The following is a 19,634-nucleotide window of genomic DNA, read 5'->3' on the forward strand; positions in this document are numbered from 1 at the left end:
CAGCCAATTGAATCACAAGACTGTGAGCAGATGTCGCAGTCTCCTGTGATGTTTCCTAATTCATCGCATGAATCTTCTGTTTTGTCTATTTCTTTTACACAGCCTACCCCGCGGCAGACAAACCATAAGATCTCGCCAATCTTGAATTCTCCAGTGTTACTGATAGCACTATTCACTGAAACGATGTTGCAGGCCATGAACACGGCCCTGTTTTCATTGGCTAAATTATATGAAACCTTGGACTCACGACTAATGGACCAAAATTTCTTATTATGATAACTATTAGAAAGCAGGTCAGTGACAACATCCTTGAACAAAATTGTGCCGATGCTCGGCTTAAATACACTGACTGCTGAAGTCAAGTGTCCTTTACATAATGGAAACCCACATATGAAGACATCCCAAAAAATACCAGTTGGTTGTATCGATGAACCGAACGTGGGTTGCTGCGAAAAAAAACAACCAGCTGAGCAAAAATTAGGCCATGGTTGTGCTTTGCAGGAAGTTGATGTGAATGAAATAACAGAAATGCCTGAAAAGGTCCCTTTAGAAATCTCACTGAGCGAAGCTTCGTCCATTTTGAGGGCCCCCTTAAACAACCCGACGTATAATATTTTTGCTCCTCAGACTAAAAATAACACTCTTAGCACAAAGCCAATATTGATAAAAAAGACCAAAAATCAGAAACTCACTAAGATGCAAAAGAGTAAAAACTCTAGACAATTTGTTAAACTACTTTCTCTTCCAGATTAGCGGGTCCAAGAAAAGGGTGCAGCGATTGACCAAAAATATGCTGTGCTATCAAGAAACAAGGCTATTTTATCTGAGATAAAATTGACAAGCAATGAGCCTATCTTGCCAGCGAAGGCAGAGCTACGATATGCCCCCTTGGACAATTTAGAAGATGAAATGGCTAAAACGAAGGAACTACTCTCTGTGTTAAGAACTTATCCTGCCCCTCAAGCAGGTACGATTAAAAGCATTGCACCGAACTTGATAGATCACACGAAAGAGTGTTCACTAACGACATTGGAGAGCAGGCGTTAGGAGATACAAAGATCAATGGGATTGGTCATGTGCCGCCCTCATTTTGGTTCCAATTTAAAAATGGATACTGGAAGTCTTGAGAATTCTAAGTCATCATGGAATAACAAGCCTAATATAAATCTAGTACAGACATCTCATAATATCGCGAGTCATGCACCTTGGCTACCTAAAGCAAGTGCTGTTGACTTTCTGCAGTTTAAGAAACCGGAAATGAAGAATGATTGGAAGAATCGCCATAATAAATGCAATGACTCTACATGTCAGTTTAATACTAGTGTGGAGGCGGTGAATTTGGCTTATATGACCTGAACAGGTCGGCTGTCCTGAACATATTAAATAACATCCCTAGCTTAAAGGGTACTAAGTCTGGCGACATAGCCCAAATAGAATTTATTCATGATTTTGACCGGTCGGTTGTCAAGATATGGATGATATCGGGACTGGTCAAACATGCAATTTGGCAGATGAGAACTGAAATATACCAATTGGGATTTCTCCTTTTGAATCCAACTGAGGTGCCGCAGTTGGGCAATGCTAACACCCAATTGCCGCAAGGAATGATGCAAAGTGCATCGTGGATGAAAGCTCCCATGACAATATCTTACTCTACAGATGATGATGGTCAGTCCAGGTCCGTATCCTGTCCTACTACCGGGTCTGTGTTGAGTAGATGATAGCTAAGCACTGATATTACTATGCCGACGATAAAAAATGGCCTCTTGGAACACACAAGGCCATGTTCATTTGACGATGACCTCAATGTCCCTTTTGGCTCAATACGATACTGTCTTGATGCAGGAAGTGTGGCTTGATTCTCCCCCGACTTGGGAAAACCATCAAGTATTATTAATTGCTTCAACTAACCAAGCTAGGGGGAGACCGAAGGCTGGACTAATAACAGCAGTTAAAGCCTCTAGTGGCTTGATTTTATAACCGCGGGCTTCTCCCAATAGCCACATTCAACTAGTTTGAATCACCTCGAAAGACAAGATGATTGCATGTTTGAATCTGTATTGGAACCATCTTAGCATCAAGGACAGTCGTTTCTTTAGAGACATGTATATGTGCCTCAATCTGATAGCTAAAACTCCTGCTATCAACTATACAATAATAGCCAGAGATCTCAATATGAATTGTGTAGATAGTAAAGGTGGAAAATTGAAAGACACCGTCCATCAATGGAATCTCCTTATGAAGGAGAGAGATTTCAATTTAGTCAATGGTTCGGTGCTGGGTGACATTCCTCCGCATTCCACCTTGCGGCGAAGTCCCTATTCGTCATTAATTGATTATGTATATGTTGATAACAGGTTATTCACTATGGTTAGATCCCTAAAAGTGATTGAACAAGATCAGAGCGATCATAATATTCTTCATCTGTTTTGGGAATGGCCTACTGTGACTACTCAGGCTAAAGACCTATCATACAACACCACCCTAGCCATCTCATCCAAAGGCAACCGATTTAGATGGACTCCCTCTGTCTTGAACGACCTATTGCTAGTGATATCCCATCCTGGAGACATCTTAGAACCGCATATCCATCATCAAGATGGGGATTATGTTGCTATTTTGCATTTATTTAAAAATAATGTACATCAAAATTCGGTGATGAATAAAACGCACTTACATGTCTATGATGAAGAAGTCAGACTCTATAAGGCCAGTCTTAGGAAATAAATCCGGCACTTGATATTCCAACAGACATCTGAAAAAACCTAAGAAATCTCTAGGCCTTAGAACAGATACAAGAATTGGATGAAGCAATGCAAGCCGGACATGATTCTAAAAGATGCCCGAACTATGTTATATTCCATAGCATCCAAAAGGTCTGCCTTGGTATGGGGATTGATAAAAACAATCTATGCAGATAAACAACCTGTAATGCAAATTAACGCAGTCCCAGAGGAAGCTTGGATTCAATATTATGCTCATTGGGCTCATCATATATCTCGACCTATGACTAGCATGAATGGGCAATTAGTGATCGATGAGGCTGACATAATATATAATATTTAAAAACTCAGCTCCTCTAGGGCCCGATGGCCTCTCGAATACCATGCTAAAAAGCCATCCAGAAGCATGGGCCTCCATATTACGAATTATATTTGAACAAACTGTATTCACTAATAAAATTGCTCATTCCTGGCAAAAGTCGATTATTGTCCCCATCTACAAAAAGGGGGGCTGACTAGATCCGAGCAATTACATACCAATTGCTTTATTGGATGCATCTGGGAAGATTTTTGCGCGATTGGTTTTTAATGACTTTAACAAGTGGACTAGTGCATCACGTACAAATGATACTTTTCAGTCAGGCTTTGTAGAAGGACTAGGTACAGCAGTCAATTTACAGTTACTGCATGCCATTAAAACACATGAGCTACAAGTAAAACAACCACTCTTTATGGCATTCATCGACTTTGAAACTGCCTTTGATTCCGTATCAAGGCAACTAATGTTTAATAAGTTAGCAAGAAGCTCTTGCCCTGTCCACCTGCAACAATGGATATGTGAATTTCATAGTAACACCTCGATACAGGTCAGATTATCTATGGATGGTAAATTGTCGCGTCCCATTAATACCTATAAAGGACTAAAACAGGGTTGCCTGTTGGCTTCTACCCTGTTCAACTACGTAATAGCTGACGTTGTGTCTGGGTTCACTGGAGTAATATCTGATGCTCCCCGTCTAGGATCTATTGCGGCCCCCTGGTTGTTTTACGCTGATGATCTCGTGTTATTGGCGAAAACTCCCAGGGGCCTGCAACCATTACTCGATCAACTGGGAAATTATGTGAACGCTAATAAATTGATTGTTAACTTGACAAAAACGAAGGTTATGAAGATTGCTCCTACACATAAGACCGGGACTTCTCACCAAGCTTGGTCTTTATCGTCTCATCCATTGGAAAATGTACTGCAATACAAATACTTAGGCCTTAATGTTAATACCTTGGCATCTGACGCCCCATATTATGAGGAACTTAGAGCTAAAATGAAAACTGTGACTGCACAGGCCTCTATTATTAATTATAAGTATGGAACATTTTCATTGAAGCCAGTGCTGATTTATTACGGTTAAAAAGCAGTGCCTACTGTAATATATGGTGCTGAGACCAGAACTTGGAGAAATCAGCTGTCCTGGTCTATATTGGAAGGTGCCTTCTGGAAAACGCTATTACGAGTACCCAAAGCGGTACCCATCTGTTTTTTGCAGTACGAATTGGGATTATCCTCTTTGTATGCTATGTATATGTGGAGATGATGTAGTTTGTTTCATAAATGTATCATGAGCTGCAAGGAGAACACTATTTTAGATGTATTGGTGACTTATATGAAAATGACAACCCATTGCTCAATGGCTGTTTGGCGAGAGAAGGTCAAACTAACTTTGCAAATGGCAGATGTTTCAGAGGAATTATTGATAATCAACCCTGATAAGGCTAAATATAAAATCATGACATGGGATTGGATCAACACGTATGATCAATGCCAAAATAGCAAGCATGCGAAAACACATCCTGCTATTATCAAAACGTTAAGAACTCCAGAAACATACGTATTAAAATTTCTTGGCTCTAAATTTAGAGATCTTTTTCTAAGATTTAGACTAAATATATGGCACACTAGAGATGTGCTAGCCAAATGGAAATTGATTTCACCTGATAAGAACATCTGCCTTTTTTGCAAGGATCCTAAAACACCTGAAACCCTACCACATTTAATTGCATTTTGTCCGATGCTTTCAGAAAAAAGAATCCAATATTTTAAATTTCATTTTGAAGCATATCGACTTCTTACAATTGAACATTTCTGGTATTGGGTTTATAATGCTAAATTGAACAAATTAAGAATAGCAGTTGTGAACTACTTAATATCGCTAAAGTTACACGATGAAAAAATTGTAAATCTTTAATGGTGCTATTAAGCAATTATGTGACGGGTGATAGCTGTGAATGATGGGATTTTGGGTGTTCTGAGTTGCATCATTTTATTTTATTGTTTTAATGATGTTAATTTTTCATATTATGATTTTTTTGTTCTGTTTTTTGATGTCATGTATTATAGATCAAAACATAAAAACTGTGAAAATTGTATATTTAAACTTTTTCTTTTTTCCTTTCCTTTTTAACATGAATTTGTATAAATATATTGAAAAGTTGATTAATCAACTATATCAATAAAAAGAAAACCTTTATTTAGGTCATAATTACTAGGTGCAAATGCTCTGTTTATCCCGTGTCTATAATAATTCCAACATAACACTGTTCTTGAAAAATTGCATCATATGGGTGAATTACGAAACAGTCATCAATGCAGTTACTGTATTACATCAACTTAGATAAAGAGAGTTGTGTTACAGTACTGGCCACAATAAAGTGCATAACAAAAGAAATAATATAGAAACGGTTTGTGTCATAATGTGGCTACTGTACATGGACTCTGCTCTGTGTGAAATAGTGGTAACAGCTGGCAGCTAACACAGAAATCACCACAAAGTAAAAGAACATTGGTTGACCACAGAGGGGCAGAATTGGGTAAACTATATGAAGTTTTCATTATGATAAATTTCTGCACTCTCAATCAGTTCCTTGCGGAACATGTATCTGAGCTTTTAACAACCTAGAATAGTTGTTTATTGTTTATATTCTGAAAACCTGCATTCTAACTGCAGCATTCAATTTGTGTTTCCTGTACTGGGCTCCCTTTTATAATCAGATTAATGGCTTCATAAAAAAAAAATAAAGCAGAATTTTAGAGAAGAAGCTTGAACCCAGCACTTGTGGTTGCTTGCTTCCCCAAATTTGTATTCTAACATCTGGTCCAGCAATGTTTTAGCTGTGACACGCCTGGAAAAACACATGTTGTAAGCACATGGTGCCCATGCTTGTTGTGGTGCAAACATCTATGTTTAGGCAGGTGGGGCCCAGCTGAATGACAGGGTGGCAACTCCTGGTGAACCAGTGGGCAGCGTATCTCACAAATGTATCGTCTGTATCCCGGTGGATATGTTCATAGGTGAAATACAAATTAAAGTGCATCCCCAAATGCACACAGCAAAGAGTAGAAAATATAACATTAAACTGGGTCTGCATCATGATTGAACTCACGCCTTGGGATTTCCTATCTGATGGAGTACATACTTTTAGTCTCACTAGTAGGCTGTGTTTCTACGAGGCCCCTGCATGCATAAGTAACAAACAAGTCCTCGCTTTTGCTTTGGGTATTGACTAGTAAAACATGTCCTCACTTCAAATGAGTCTTTGTGAGATTCTCCCAAGTGTAGGAGAAAGAGGGAGGGAGAGAGAAAGGGAAAGAAAGAAAGAGAGAGGGAGAAACTGAGAGAGAAATAGAGAGACATTTAGAGAGAGGGGGAAGAGAGTGGGGTTATGGAGCATGTAAGGGAGGGAGGAGAGTGGTAGAGAGAAGGGGAGTGAAAAGAAGAACAGCGAAGAGCCCAGTCCCTCAATCATGAAAAAACCAATGACTGAAGTCGAGTAAGGAGGCAGAACAAGATTCTAAAGATCATCATAATGACCCCAGGGATGCCAAAAGAACAGGTTCTTACCCTATACAGAGTTCCTCAAAAGAATGTACAAGACTTACTAGCAAGAGATCTGTAGATATTAGCCCTTGTATCTAAGTAGTAGTCCATTCTGCTTAACTGCACATTATCTTTGATGTATTAGCTTCTGACAATGTATGTACTAATGCAGTAATATACAGGAATACCCCGGGGCCCTGTAGCATCTGATTTAATCAATTTGTAGAGGCCATCAACCACACAGATTTGGCGCATGCACCTATGCCATATACATTGTAAAAGTAGCTTCACGCCAAGAAGGTGTTCTGAGATGTAGTGGATCCCTAACACTATTAGTACAATAGTTTGATCACACTCCCTCATAGAGGCCCCTTTTGTAAACCTTTTTTTCAGTTAAATGGTGTGGTAAGCTTATCATCAACACTCAGCTGTCATGCGATTCCCAGTGCCTATTTAGAGGCGCCAATGAACACCTGCCTTCTGACTCATAGATATTCTAAATGGATGATTCAGAATATAGCTAGTCATAGTTGTTTGGTAGGTACAGTTGAAATAGTGCATTGGGAAGAACAACATTGATGAGATGGAGCTAAAGCTGAATTTGATCTCAGGAATGTAATTGACCTAATATTTGGAGTCTGTCAGCCATTTTGGTTCCGTATTATTTTTTAATGTTTGGATTGAATCTTTGCACAGCCTAACGTTGAATTTGAACTCAGGAATGTAATGGACCTAATATTTGGAGTCTGGTACCCATTTTGGTTCTGTATTATTTTGTAATATTTGTATTGAATCTTTGAACAGCCCAAATCAGAGACTGCACATGACATGTATACTCATTCAACAGAGAGAATGGAGGTTATCTACACACAATTATATCATATAGAACAAGGGAAAGATAGCCTACAAATATAGTTAGTTATTATTATGGATTGGTATTAGTCTCTGAGTTTAGCAAAGAAGCTAAATAACTTCTAAATGCAGGCTATGGATTCATTGGACAACAGAATTTAGGGGACAGTTCACAATATGTATCTTAGTTCTAATTAACCCAAGATCTCTGTGCCAGGCCACTGATTCAAGGGGAGAGGGTGGGCCACATTGAATACGAAGCGACCTGCCTTTATGCCACCAGCAGTGAGAGACCGACAATGCAACATATTGCTTTCGTGACAGTCTGAGGAGTGTGGCCTGGCAAATACAGAAGAGAATCAGGGCCAGGTGACTTCTTAGTGATGATAGATAATTTCTGAATCAATTTCACCAGTAATCTTGATCAGAGAAACAGGTCCAACCAAATGTACAAATGCTGTCCTTTCCTGTTAATAGCTTGAGTATGCTCTGCTGGTTGAGGGATCATATTTCTTAATTTTCAAAGGGGTGTGTACGCTTGAAGAAGGGACCTGAATTTCAACAAGTGATGCCTACTATTAAATGGGAATTTCCTTGGTTTGCATGCAAATCTTAGTTCATACCACATCTCTGATCATTATACTCAAAGCCTTTTCCCACAATCATTTAGAAATAAGGGATTTAGTAGGTTTCCGTAGCATAACTAATTTGTTAATTGAGTTCTGCGTTCATAAATTATGTACATAAGTACAGCACTACTGACTGGGGGTCCTGGAAAGGTTGCATCTCGCCATTAATACGCCAGTACCACATAGGATGATTACCCGTAGAGTCACCTATTTCTTGAAAGTTTGCCATAGTGAGGGATTCCCCTTTCACCTGTTAGCCATTTAAACACACCAACCCCAAGAACCTCAATTATTTAACTATAGCTTTCTCATATGTGAAGGGAAGGGTAACCCCTTAATTCTGTCCAAGTAACAATGAAGACTATGAAGTGGAAGTGGATGAAAAGTAGTGTGCATCTTGGCAGAAGCCGAGGCTCCCATGAATATTGGGTCCACTACATTTCTGCTGAGCGTTGGCCTCTGCAAAACCCATATTTCTAGGCTCTGGCGCTGTAGCTGCAGCTGTCTTTTCCAGGTAACGTGTTGCTTACCTGATGGAGGGGAGGGGTGTGGGGCAGTGACAATGTTTAGAACGTGGTGTGATTGGGCTGCAAGGTAGTATGTTTCAATATCAGGTATCCCTAGGCCACCCTCTTTCAATTGTGAAGTGAGTGTTTCCCAGCTGGGATGGCGGTGATCGGCTGCCTATATCACTCTAAACAGAGGACTGAAGGGCCATGCAGAACAAAGCCAGCAGCATTAATGGTATATTTATAAAAATATACAGCCATTTTGGTAGGATTATCATTTTTATTAGTGATGCTCTGACCATAAATAAAATAAGCAATTTAATCCACCTCTAACGAGCCGTGTCATGAAGTAAGTGAGCATATTTGGCCTGATAAAGAGTAGTATTACCAAATTGGTTCTGTAAACCCAGATCTTTCGGTAGAACCAGAGTTGCTAAAGCTTTTGAGGGGGTCTGAAAGCAGCATGTCCAGTTCCGGGGGAGGTCAAGGGCATGTCCTAGGGGGTTGGAATATGCAGAAAAAAACTGACAGATTTGGTTGACTCATCCTCTGACCCGCGTTGGTGGGGATATCCAAAGTGTTGAATTGCCCTCCTAGTTTAGTGACATTTGGTGCTCCATGCAGTTACAAAACTGGCACCATATCTGCATATGCTGGGAGCACCACATGTACAACAAAATCCACTGCAACATGGGAGTGGCCAAAGGGCACTCTATGAAGGAGCACTTTGCGAGGTCACTGTGATTGGGGCTTGAACTGTGTCCTGTGGTTCTGCCCCCAGGGACTTGACCACAGCACACCCCGTCTCCACAGTAACCCCAGGGCCCGGCCGGCGCTGCAGGTTGGATCACTGTGTTTAAGACATGGCATGCATACCATGACCTTCAGGAACATTCGTATGGCACTGTGCCTGGGGAATGCCCACCACAGAGAGCCCAAAGAGTAGGGCAGCAGAGTGGTCACCTACTCTACACACGTTTCATTCAGTCATTACATATTCATTCACGGTGGACACAGAATTTGTACAAAGTTGTTCATGTTCCTTTGAAGGCTGCCTTTAGCCAATACTTGATCTACTTCAGCATATTTGCTCCAGTTGGTGGTCTGTGGCTAACAGCAGGTGATAGGCAGGAATTGAGCATAGGATTTGGGAAAAGGTATACTTATGGCAATTTTACCTCTTAGTGCTTTGTATTTCAGCATATACCACTGTCTACTTGCTTTCCCATTTGAGCTCCTGCAGAAGGTCTTAATACTTGCCTCCATTAAAATCCTGGAACTGGGAAGAGCATGCAGCGTAGACATGGGGAAATACTGGCAAAGCTTCCTGGAGGGTCAGACATGAAAAGTAATGAATGTGCACAATTTTGACAATCCTGTTTCCACCGGATAATAATAGGAGAGAAGTTAAGAATTCTGTAATAGCCTGTGTCTGATCAGCAAAATGCATGACAAAAAATGGATTTTCAACTTGTTTTATTGTAGTGATGTAGGTATATTATTGGGATAAATACCTGGGGTGACTCTTATCTGCAACTAGAAAAATGCATTTCTATATTTCAACAGTCTAATTAAGCAAAAGGTCTCAGAATGCGTTAAACGATACAGTGGCATGATACTCAGCCTTCATAGGCTTGCAAATCCCCCCTTGAAATGGAGGTTGTCACTCTTTCCCTGTTGAACGCTTCTCAAGACTTCTACTCTGAACAGAAGGGGAATGGGGATTTTTAATAGAAAATGTGGTTCAGAATTTGGAACAATCTAAACAAAAGGTGTCTGGAGGAATTAAACAATACAGTGACAGGGTTTTCTTTCTGTTCTTTCTAATAGGAATGTAATCCAACCAGGAGAATATTGTGTGACTCAATTCTTCATGCTTCAAGAAATTCAGGGATACAGTACCCAGCTCACTTGTAAGAAATATAGTGCCAGATTGACATTTCAGCTGTTCCATTCTTTTCAGGACTCTCAGGCTTTCCAGCCTCTCAGATCTCTAACTCTGGCATAGGTGCCTCCATGGAGTCTGGGTCTTTCTTTCGGCATCATTGTGGTTGGCTGGCACTTGGATAGTTGCTGCCTTTTCTTTGTCCAATTCTGGCCTTATAAAGAAGGCCTTCAATTCCCTAGAGCTACCAGTGTGTTGTTCTAGTGGCTATTTCCTATGGCTTTTTAATAGGCTCATCAACTCTTTTTGGCGATTTGCCCCTACTAATGTGGGTTTACAGTTTTCAGAGGCTTGATAAGGTTTGGCAGCCATCTTGTGGCCGGATGGAAGACTAATCACTTTGATTTGGCAACACTCGACTCTCTTCCAGCTCCTCACTGGCTTCTGTAATGCTCTGCAATTGTGGATCCTCTAAGCCTACCACTTGTTCTTCTGGTGATCCCTGCTGGTGATCCCATATTCGGGTGGGGGCAGGTAATAAGAAAGGGAATCTGAAACTCCTGCACTGTACCTCCTCTAGATAGCTTATGGTTGTGGCAAACAAGCCCTGGAAGGCTGGCATTTCTTTACTGTAAAGTCCCACCAGGCCTTGGGATGGAGCTAGGCATCTGACTTCCTCAAAAGCCATAAAAGTATGTTTTTTGTTATATTGTTATTTTATAAAGATGCCCTTTCCCCTATGGTGATGTACGTGGTCTGTGTTTTACTGTCAAAATGCCCCTGAATACAATTTATTCAGCGGATGTTGCGGGTTCCGTAGGGTGTGATTGGACATACTATAGTTAGTGGGACTATATTACTGAGGATTTTTGCCAAACTTTCAAAATGTGTAAACTACACTTTTATGCGAAAGGGGGACATTTGTAATTGTGTCTTGTTCTTTTTTTAGGAACAGATGTCACAAGTATTAGATGCTATGTTTGAAAAGCCTGTGAAGTGTGGAGAACATGTAATCGATCAAGGTGATGATGGGGACAATTTTTATGTGATTGATTGGTAAGCATCCCAGAAACATTTCAAAGTAATATCATTTGAAACATATAAAATGTGTCAGAAATACAATGCAATGCATCTTCCAGTTTCCCTTCTAAACCACTTTTCATCGGTCTTAAATGTTCTATTATAAAAATATCAAATACAAAATACTTTATGTGCAATAAATGATGGAAAGTGAGATGTACAAACATGTACATTAAATACAGGGTTTGTGTAAATATACCAAAACACAGAATTATTTTGTGTAAGGCAATATAGGTTGTTAAAATGTTAAGTGCAGTGTGTGTGTGTGTAGGAGCGCACTATAACTCAAACAACATCTAGGTTAATGTGAATAATTTGTAAATTCGTTAGTTTTCATGCAGAAGGTAACAGTAGAGAGCACCATTCCAACCTCCTTACCGACACCGGCATATTTCTATTTACAGCCAAAAGTCTTTATGCTTTTTTTCTTGTCTGACAGATAACAGGAGCATTTTATGTTTGGAAGAGGTCTTTCCAAAAAGTACTTTTCACATTTCAGAAGTATGTAAAACCTAAAAAATGTGTTTTCAAATAATGACCTACTTTCAAGGCGTCTTTACCTAATGTCATTAAGTTGTGATCTCAACGCAGCCTGTACATTGCATGTATGTTATAATCGATTAAAATGATTATAATAGTTGTGTGGTCAATTCTCCAGATCTCGATCTGCATTTAATATGGTAATTAGAATACAACATAATAGTAGTGTACTTCAAATTCAATAAATGTGGTTTAATCAGTCATTTAAAAGTGGCAGGAACCTCTCTGAAACACATCTTTTATAGCATTCTGAGGGAAGTAACCAAGCAATCTATTTCAAAAACACATTGGAGCATAAAACTTTCTGTTAGTGTTTAATTTTTGTATATTTTGAATGAATTCAATTATTGTTCATTCATCATTTTATTTACTGGTTGAACCTCTTAAACGTTCATGATGTTATGGCTTCTTCCGTAATCAATCAAATTTACTGGAAAATGTAACACTTTTAAATTAGAATGGAATTGTACACCACATGGGATGGCTATAACACACCACCATTACAAATGTGAATTATTTAACCCTATATGCGCATTACCAGAAGCGTAAAACTATACTGAACATTTGGTTTAAGTTTCCTTGACTCATTTGTTAGGCTGGACAGAGGAAACGGAGGAAGACATCATTATGTCATCTTTAGTAGAGCTGGCGACAGTGGTCGTGGGTTCTGGATGATTAGTGAGTACAGGGATTAATACTTGTACATCTACCAAATTAGTTTCAGCTGTCTTGTTTATGGGTTTTACTGAAAAGATTGTTTTTGTGCTAACAAACAGGCTGCAGAATGCTTTATGTGCTGGCACATCAACCCCGTTCAGATGTTTAGCTATAAAGAGTAATGATTCTGACATGTGTTTCTGGACTGGGAATTTCTCCAGTCGAATATGAGCAACAGAAAACAAGGTGCAAAGCCATGTTGTAAACCATAATGCCATGCCTAAAGTGATGATACAGGTGTCCAAGCACCTCTCATCTCTAGGTAGAGCACAAAAGAAAGTTGCTACTCAACTGATGCTTCACAGAGACCACAAAATATCTGATTTGGGTGTATCCTTTCCTGGAGGATCATCTACTGCACATGATCAGCCCCACCACAGGTTTGTCTTTTTTAGGTTTTAACACCGTGGGGGTCAGGTGTAGAATGCAAGCTTGAGATAGATTGGCTAGTCACAGGCTTTCCAGGGGTGTTCCTTTCAAACAGTGGGCCTCATTATGAGGTTGACGGTAACCCGCTGACCTCATAGCACCGTTCCACCCGCTGACTTCCCAGTACCACCTTGGCATGACAAGTCCCAGCGGATCAGGAAGTCAGGCGGCGGAATCGGTAAATCCCCATTCCCATGGAGTCTCATAGTCCCACTGTTGTTAGCAGTGCCGGTGCTTCTGTGAAATCTCTGTGGGCTGGGGCCATTACGCTCAGCAGGTAAGACGTGCCGGGCATAACGGCACCCGCCCGCTGAGTCGGAGTGTGGCAGTCCAGAAAGGGTGCTGTACGGTGCGCCCAGCACCCTTTTTTCTGGACCGCCACATTTAGAATGAGGTCCAGTGTCATTTAATTTCTAGTGGTAAGTATATGGAGGAAGACAAGACTTAAAAGCATGAAGACTCTTAGGACCTAACACATATCCTAGAAATAGGATCGGTTGGATCCCATCTCCTAGAAATCCACAGTGTTAATGTTAATGTTAAAGGACATTTGTACCGCGCACTATCACCACCAGAGTGGTCCCCTGGCGCTCTGGTGGCTCTGAAAAGGAGGGGAGGTTGAGTTAGTGGGATGAAGCAGGAAAAGTGCAAGAGAGCAGTGATGTGCTGTTGGCGGCCTCAGCCCGGTGGATCCGTTGGCTGGGCCTGAGGTGTTTGCGGCCGGTAGTCGTTGTGTACTGTTGTGCAAGACTATGTGTGTTTGTGTTTTGTTGTTGCAATGTAGTGAAGTTTGTGCGGTTTGTTGTGCTGTAGGTTTTGGTTGTGTTTGGTTTGGAGTTTGAGAGGTGTATGCAGAAAGGGAAATTGTTAGTAGGGTAGGTTAGTTTGCGCCTCTATCCTGAATTGAGGCGCTCGGCTTGCGTAGTCTCCCCTGATGCGGCTCTGTCCTGATCTGGGTCCGACTGGCATACAAGGTTCCTTACTCCTCTGGCCCCCACCTCGAACAAACTCTCTCATAGCTCCCCTTATCCTCCCTTCATACTCCTGTGGCCAGTGCACCTGCCAATGTCAACCTCTCAGGTAGTGTGGTGATTGTCAATATCTTGATAATTCCACTCCACTGTGGTACCTGGCGGTAACTAAGGGGCGGGCGAAAGTGTTGGTGGGATTGTCTGGGGTAGTTGACTCAGTCTCCGTGCGTGCCGCCTGTGTTTCAGTCTATCCGGTGTCACCCGTCCAGGTGCCGTGGGATTTACCCTCTCGGGTCGGGGATGTCCATGTCCTTTCCAGTTTAGTCATCCTTTTTCCAGTTTTGGTTTCCAGTTTAGTCTGTGGTGTGAAGAGCCAGGTTTTTAGTGATTTCCTGAACTTTAGGTGATCTTCAGTGTTTCTTATTTCTTTTGGGATGTTGTTCCAGGTTTTTGCAGCTAAGTGGTAGAAGGTGGTGCCGCCAAGTTTTTTCTTAAGGTATGGCTTGAGTTCCAGGCGGATTTCGTTGCTTGATCGGAGGAGTCTCGTTGGTATGTAGACTGTTATTTTCTTTTGTAGGAATACTGCTCCTTGTCCGCTGATTGCCCTGTGTGTTATGCACATTGTTTTGAAGGTGATGCAATGTTTTACTGGGAGCCAGTGTAGTGTTTTTAGGGCTGGAGTGATGTGGTCTCCTCTGGATAGTTTGAGGAGTAGTCTTGCTGCTGCATTTTGGATCCGTTGCAGTTTCTTCAGGAGGTATTCTGATATTCCAAGGTAGAGGCTGTTTGCAGAGTCGATTTTCGACATGATTAGGGCGACGATAGTGAGTGTTTTGTGCGTGAAGGAGAGGAAAGGTAGAATTCTTCTTGCCGTGTGGAGGAAGAAAAAACATTTCTTCACTGTTGCGTTTATTTGTGGTTCCAGGGTTAGGGTGTTGCCCATTAGGACTCACAGATTTCTTACTACCTTTGATGGTGTTGGCGCGTTTCCCATTTTTACAGTGGTGAGAATGGCAGGGTTGGTAAAATCATGGTGTTCAAGGCAGGTCACCAGACCATAGGAGCATGTCAGTTTTTCAAGGTCCTTGACCTAAGTCCTGAGGCAATCTTCCAGGATGATGCATGTATCATAAAAGTGTGCAGCAAGCAATTCTGAAGGGTAGAGTGCACATATTTAAGTCCCATGAGGCCTGGTCTGCAAATTATTATCATCACATTTGCTCTCCCTCGGTACTGGATCCTCCCGCCAATATTATCTATCTTGCCTTTTATTTATCCATTACTTCCTAATTGCTTCTCTGTAACCTAGACACATAATATGATGTGTTACTACTGTCTTATTGTTTATTCAATTAACATCTTATTGTCAAAAGGCTCTGTGAACAATCTGTCACCCCTTAAAAAGGCTGTTTTATCAGGAAAATGACCTATTTTCTGCCACGTACTGCCATACTTGGAAACACAAAATTGTATGGTTGCATGACCAGTGTAGCTACACACTAACATTTCTAATTTACAGTCTCTTACCTGTGGATTCAACTTGGAAGTGGAAATCTAAGACAAAACATTATATCATTTGGAGTAGAAATGCATGGTCTTTGAATTATGTGGCACTAGCTCTATTTTTGCCCCGCACATATTGTATATTAATCATTTGGTTTGTTTTATTACAGATGTGAGTTCTTCCAATGCAAAATCATCATCTTTTCATTCCACGTATTATTCTTTTACATCAACCATGATAATCTTTGTTATGCGTGTACTACAACTTGTTCCACTAGAAACACTTTTTATGGGGATGTTGATTCTTTCTTGGCCAAAGTGATTCCACATTGGGAACAAGTAAACACTGAAAGATCACACAAAGGGGGTGAATGTCTAATTTAGCATAAATTCACAGTGTAGAAGTCCACTGAGGAATTATTTGGGAATTATTAATGACAAATATACTCAACCCAAGGCACGTATTTCCGAAACCTCTGCTCCATAAAATGATGCCGACATAGCTCTTGCACCATCAAGTTCATGTGCTTCATAAATTGGAAGTCCATCAAGCTTTCTGACAAATCTCTGAATTACCTAAAGTGGGCCATATGAAAGGATTTTGGGACAAGTGGCCAAAACAAATGTGCACCCTTCACCCAGGGAAATTAAGGGATCCAAGAATCTCAGTTCACCCTCCTCTATCCCCCCCTCCTTGTCGCAAATATAACGCACAGATTGATATTCTGTCTTGGCAGTTATTAAAGGAAGCATGGGAACCGCCCCAAAGTAACTTAACGCCTTTCATCATGCTGGAATCAGAATAATAAAGAAGTGGCATTTCAAGACCAATATTACACCTGCACAAGGAGGCTACTTGTGTTCCAACATTGGAACAGTGTGAAACTGAAGTGTCAAATCTGGAACAATGAATAAGTAAAGAATTTCAAGTATTTCATCAAAAATGTATACATTCAATGCACACTTCATGAAAACAAAAACCATCATCAATACATACAACAGCAACAATTCGATTAATAAACCTAAAGACCTAATCACATACATCAAATCATACCATGTACACAACCATCACATCCACAACATATTGGGTGTATAGACAAGAGAGAAATTGTGTAGATTACATGAACACAAAGAATCCTAAATTAAACAAGTATCATAAATTGAACAAATGGGTAGCCAATTGAAAACTGGATAAATCAATTTAGTGTAATTGTCTTCCAGCTACTTCCAAACACACTGACCTCCCCCAGATTCCTTCATACAAATTCATTTTCTTTTGCCTGCATAAAATAACCCTTTCCAGCAGTCACACTTTGCACAACTGCCCAATCCATGCCAACTTAGATGGAAAACAACACTTTTCCAGTCCCTCAGTATGATTTTCTTAGGATAACCCAGATCCTCCAAAAGGACAGCCTCCCCTAAAATCACAGCTTGCCAGAATGAATTCACTTTGGAGCATTCCCATGCCATGTGCACAAAGGAGCCTACCCTGTGGTCACAACCCCAACAGGCATCAGAGTCAGCAAGCCCTCTGGCACACATTTTAGCAGGTGTCCAATAAACATTGTCTAGAATTTTGATTTGGCGTACCCTCTCTACAAGTTTAAGAGAGGTCACGGCCAAATTACTGCACAGCCTCTCCCACCTCCCCACTGTCATTTCCATGCCAAGTGATTCTGACCAAGTCCCAAAAGTTCTTCATTGGATCATCTATACCTCATCAGGAGCCTATACATATTTGAGGCACAATTACCTTTTTCTCGCAGACCCAAAATCTGTGTTCGTAGAACATCACCTTCCACCACATCTGCGCCAACAAGTACCATCCTCTGTTCCCAATATTCACCATAGGTGCAATCTTAGAGAATCTTCGATGCACACAATACATGGAAAGGGGCCCATTTCTTGATAATGAACAGATCCTCAATCCATTGCACCCCACTCAAAAACCAGTAAAGCCACAAAAAGGATTCCCATTAATTCACACTCTTGTACTCAACCAGATGGACAACTTAGCCGGTATTATATCAGGGCCTCTAGTCAAGTCCTCCAGTTTACACCACGATTTTTGTAAAAAATCAGTTGCCTCTGAATACCCGACTCTGCTCTGACCCAATCGCTAAGTGACCCTTCAAGGAATGGATGCAAGTGGATTACAGAAAACGTCAGATGCTACAATGCGAAATCTGGAACCCCAAGATCTCCTCTACAACATGGGAGCTGCAACTTCCAAAGCTTCAGACGCAGCTGCTTGTTCTCCCACAGGAAACTCTGCAACAAGCTGATAATGTTCTCAAAGCTCTTCTTCACATCCATTGGCATAATACTCAACACATAGCTAATGCGCAGAGCAGAAGACACCTTGATGGCATTGGGCCTCATTAGGACCCAGGCGGTAAGGGGTTTACGGCGGCGTAAACAGCGCCGACCCTTACCGCCTGATTCCGAGGTCCCTTAGCGCCATGGAGGATTTAACACCTGCAGGTGTTAAAATCCATGGCACTAAGGGACCTTGTTGTTAATTACGCCACCGTAATTTACGGTGGCGTAATTAACGCCTTCCCCACTCCCATTATGCCCTATGGGGCAAAAATGGGAATGGGGAAGGGTAAATGGGGATTGGGGACTTACCGCCCCGCCAACCTCGGAATGGGGCGGTAAATCCGCCAACCACCATGGCGTAAACATAGTTTACGCCATGGTGGTAAAGGTACGACCCAGGCGGTAACTTACCGCCTGGGTCGTAATGAGGCCTTTCCCCATAAAGATAGTGTTAGCTCTGACCATCTCACCAACTCCAATTTCAAATTCGCTGTTATGCATTTCATGTTCACGTCAACCCTCTGCCGGACTTCACTTGTGAACCACACGTCCAAATACCTCATCTTCTCTGAGCACCAAAGGAATCCGAACTTGATGACACACACACTGGTGCATGCGGGTGAGGCTAGCATGGCTTTGGATTTGGACCAGTTTATTTTACATCCAGAGAACAATTTGAAGGTCTCTATCTGCGCCATCAAAGCCGGCAGTGAAGAGTCCAGGTCCCACAGCACAAGCAGCATATCATCAGCATAGAGCCACAACTTCTGAAGTGCATCCTTTAAGGAAGGCATGGTATCAACAGTAAGACAGACACAGACAAGTGACCACAGTTCAAGGGTGTTTATTGAACTTTTGCAGGGGGGGTGATAAACACCTATCTGAACCTAAATCTAAAGATGGGAGCAGGCTACGACCATGAAATAATAATAATACAGTCCTAGTGGAGTCTTGTCAAAATAAAAGGCCATATACTAAAAAACCTATTGCTAACCCTTACCTCTAAATACAAATAGTGTGGGGTGAAGTTCATGAAAAAGAAAGAAGTGTTCACAAAATTATAAATCAGGATAATTGGGCCGTTGGCCTCCCTTCCCCACGTATTCAGCATGAGGCAAGACGGTTCACCCGAGAAAAGCACACACTCTGGCTTCTGCGGCACGAGGATACAGTTCAATCTTCACAGTTGAGGACCTTCTGGGTCGATGCCTCTTTACTACGCGTAAGTCTCTAGACTCGAAAGGGCCTGCTGTGCAAAAACAATACGTAAACGTTCTTTTCCTTTCAAATGTATTCAAAGTTGGGTGTTCACCCAGGATCCCCCTCAGCCGGGCTCAGATCCTTTTCATAAGTTCCAAGAAGGATCCCCCTCTTCCAGTATCAGATCCGTTTTGAACCAATGTTCAGAGAATTCTTTCTCTGATGGTTTACCCGGGACCCTCCTCTGCCAGGCTCAAATCCCTTTCTTTAGGTCAATTTGTCTGTCATGATGCCTACCTCCAAGGTGCCAGACAAGACCCAGCTACCCCAGAGGCAGACATCATTTCTTCAAGGGAAGTCCCAACAGCCTCAAGTAGGGGCTCTTTGGATTCAGTCCTG

The 19,634-nt window shown here is 41.4% G+C and overlaps 1 protein-coding gene across 3 annotated transcripts in view; it reads left to right on the top strand.

Annotated features, from left to right (window-relative positions):
• PRKAR2B (protein kinase cAMP-dependent type II regulatory subunit beta) overlaps window positions 1–19,634 on the top strand; it is a 1,073,797-nt gene that overhangs the window by 758,309 nt on the left and 295,854 nt on the right. For 2 of the 3 annotated variants that reach the window (XM_069629132.1, XM_069629134.1), the window contains exon 5: window positions 11,420–11,526. In XM_069629132.1, coding sequence (XP_069485233.1) covers window positions 11,420–11,526 — 107 coding nt within the window. The remainder of the gene's footprint in view (window positions 1–11,419; window positions 11,527–19,634) is intronic. The other variant, XM_069629133.1, reaches the window with a different exon arrangement.

This window comes from Ambystoma mexicanum, chromosome 12, assembly GCF_040938575.1.
Source record: "Ambystoma mexicanum isolate Mex_15411 chromosome 12, UKY_AmexF1_1, whole genome shotgun sequence".
NCBI classification, from domain to species: Eukaryota; Metazoa; Chordata; class Amphibia; order Caudata; family Ambystomatidae; genus Ambystoma; species Ambystoma mexicanum.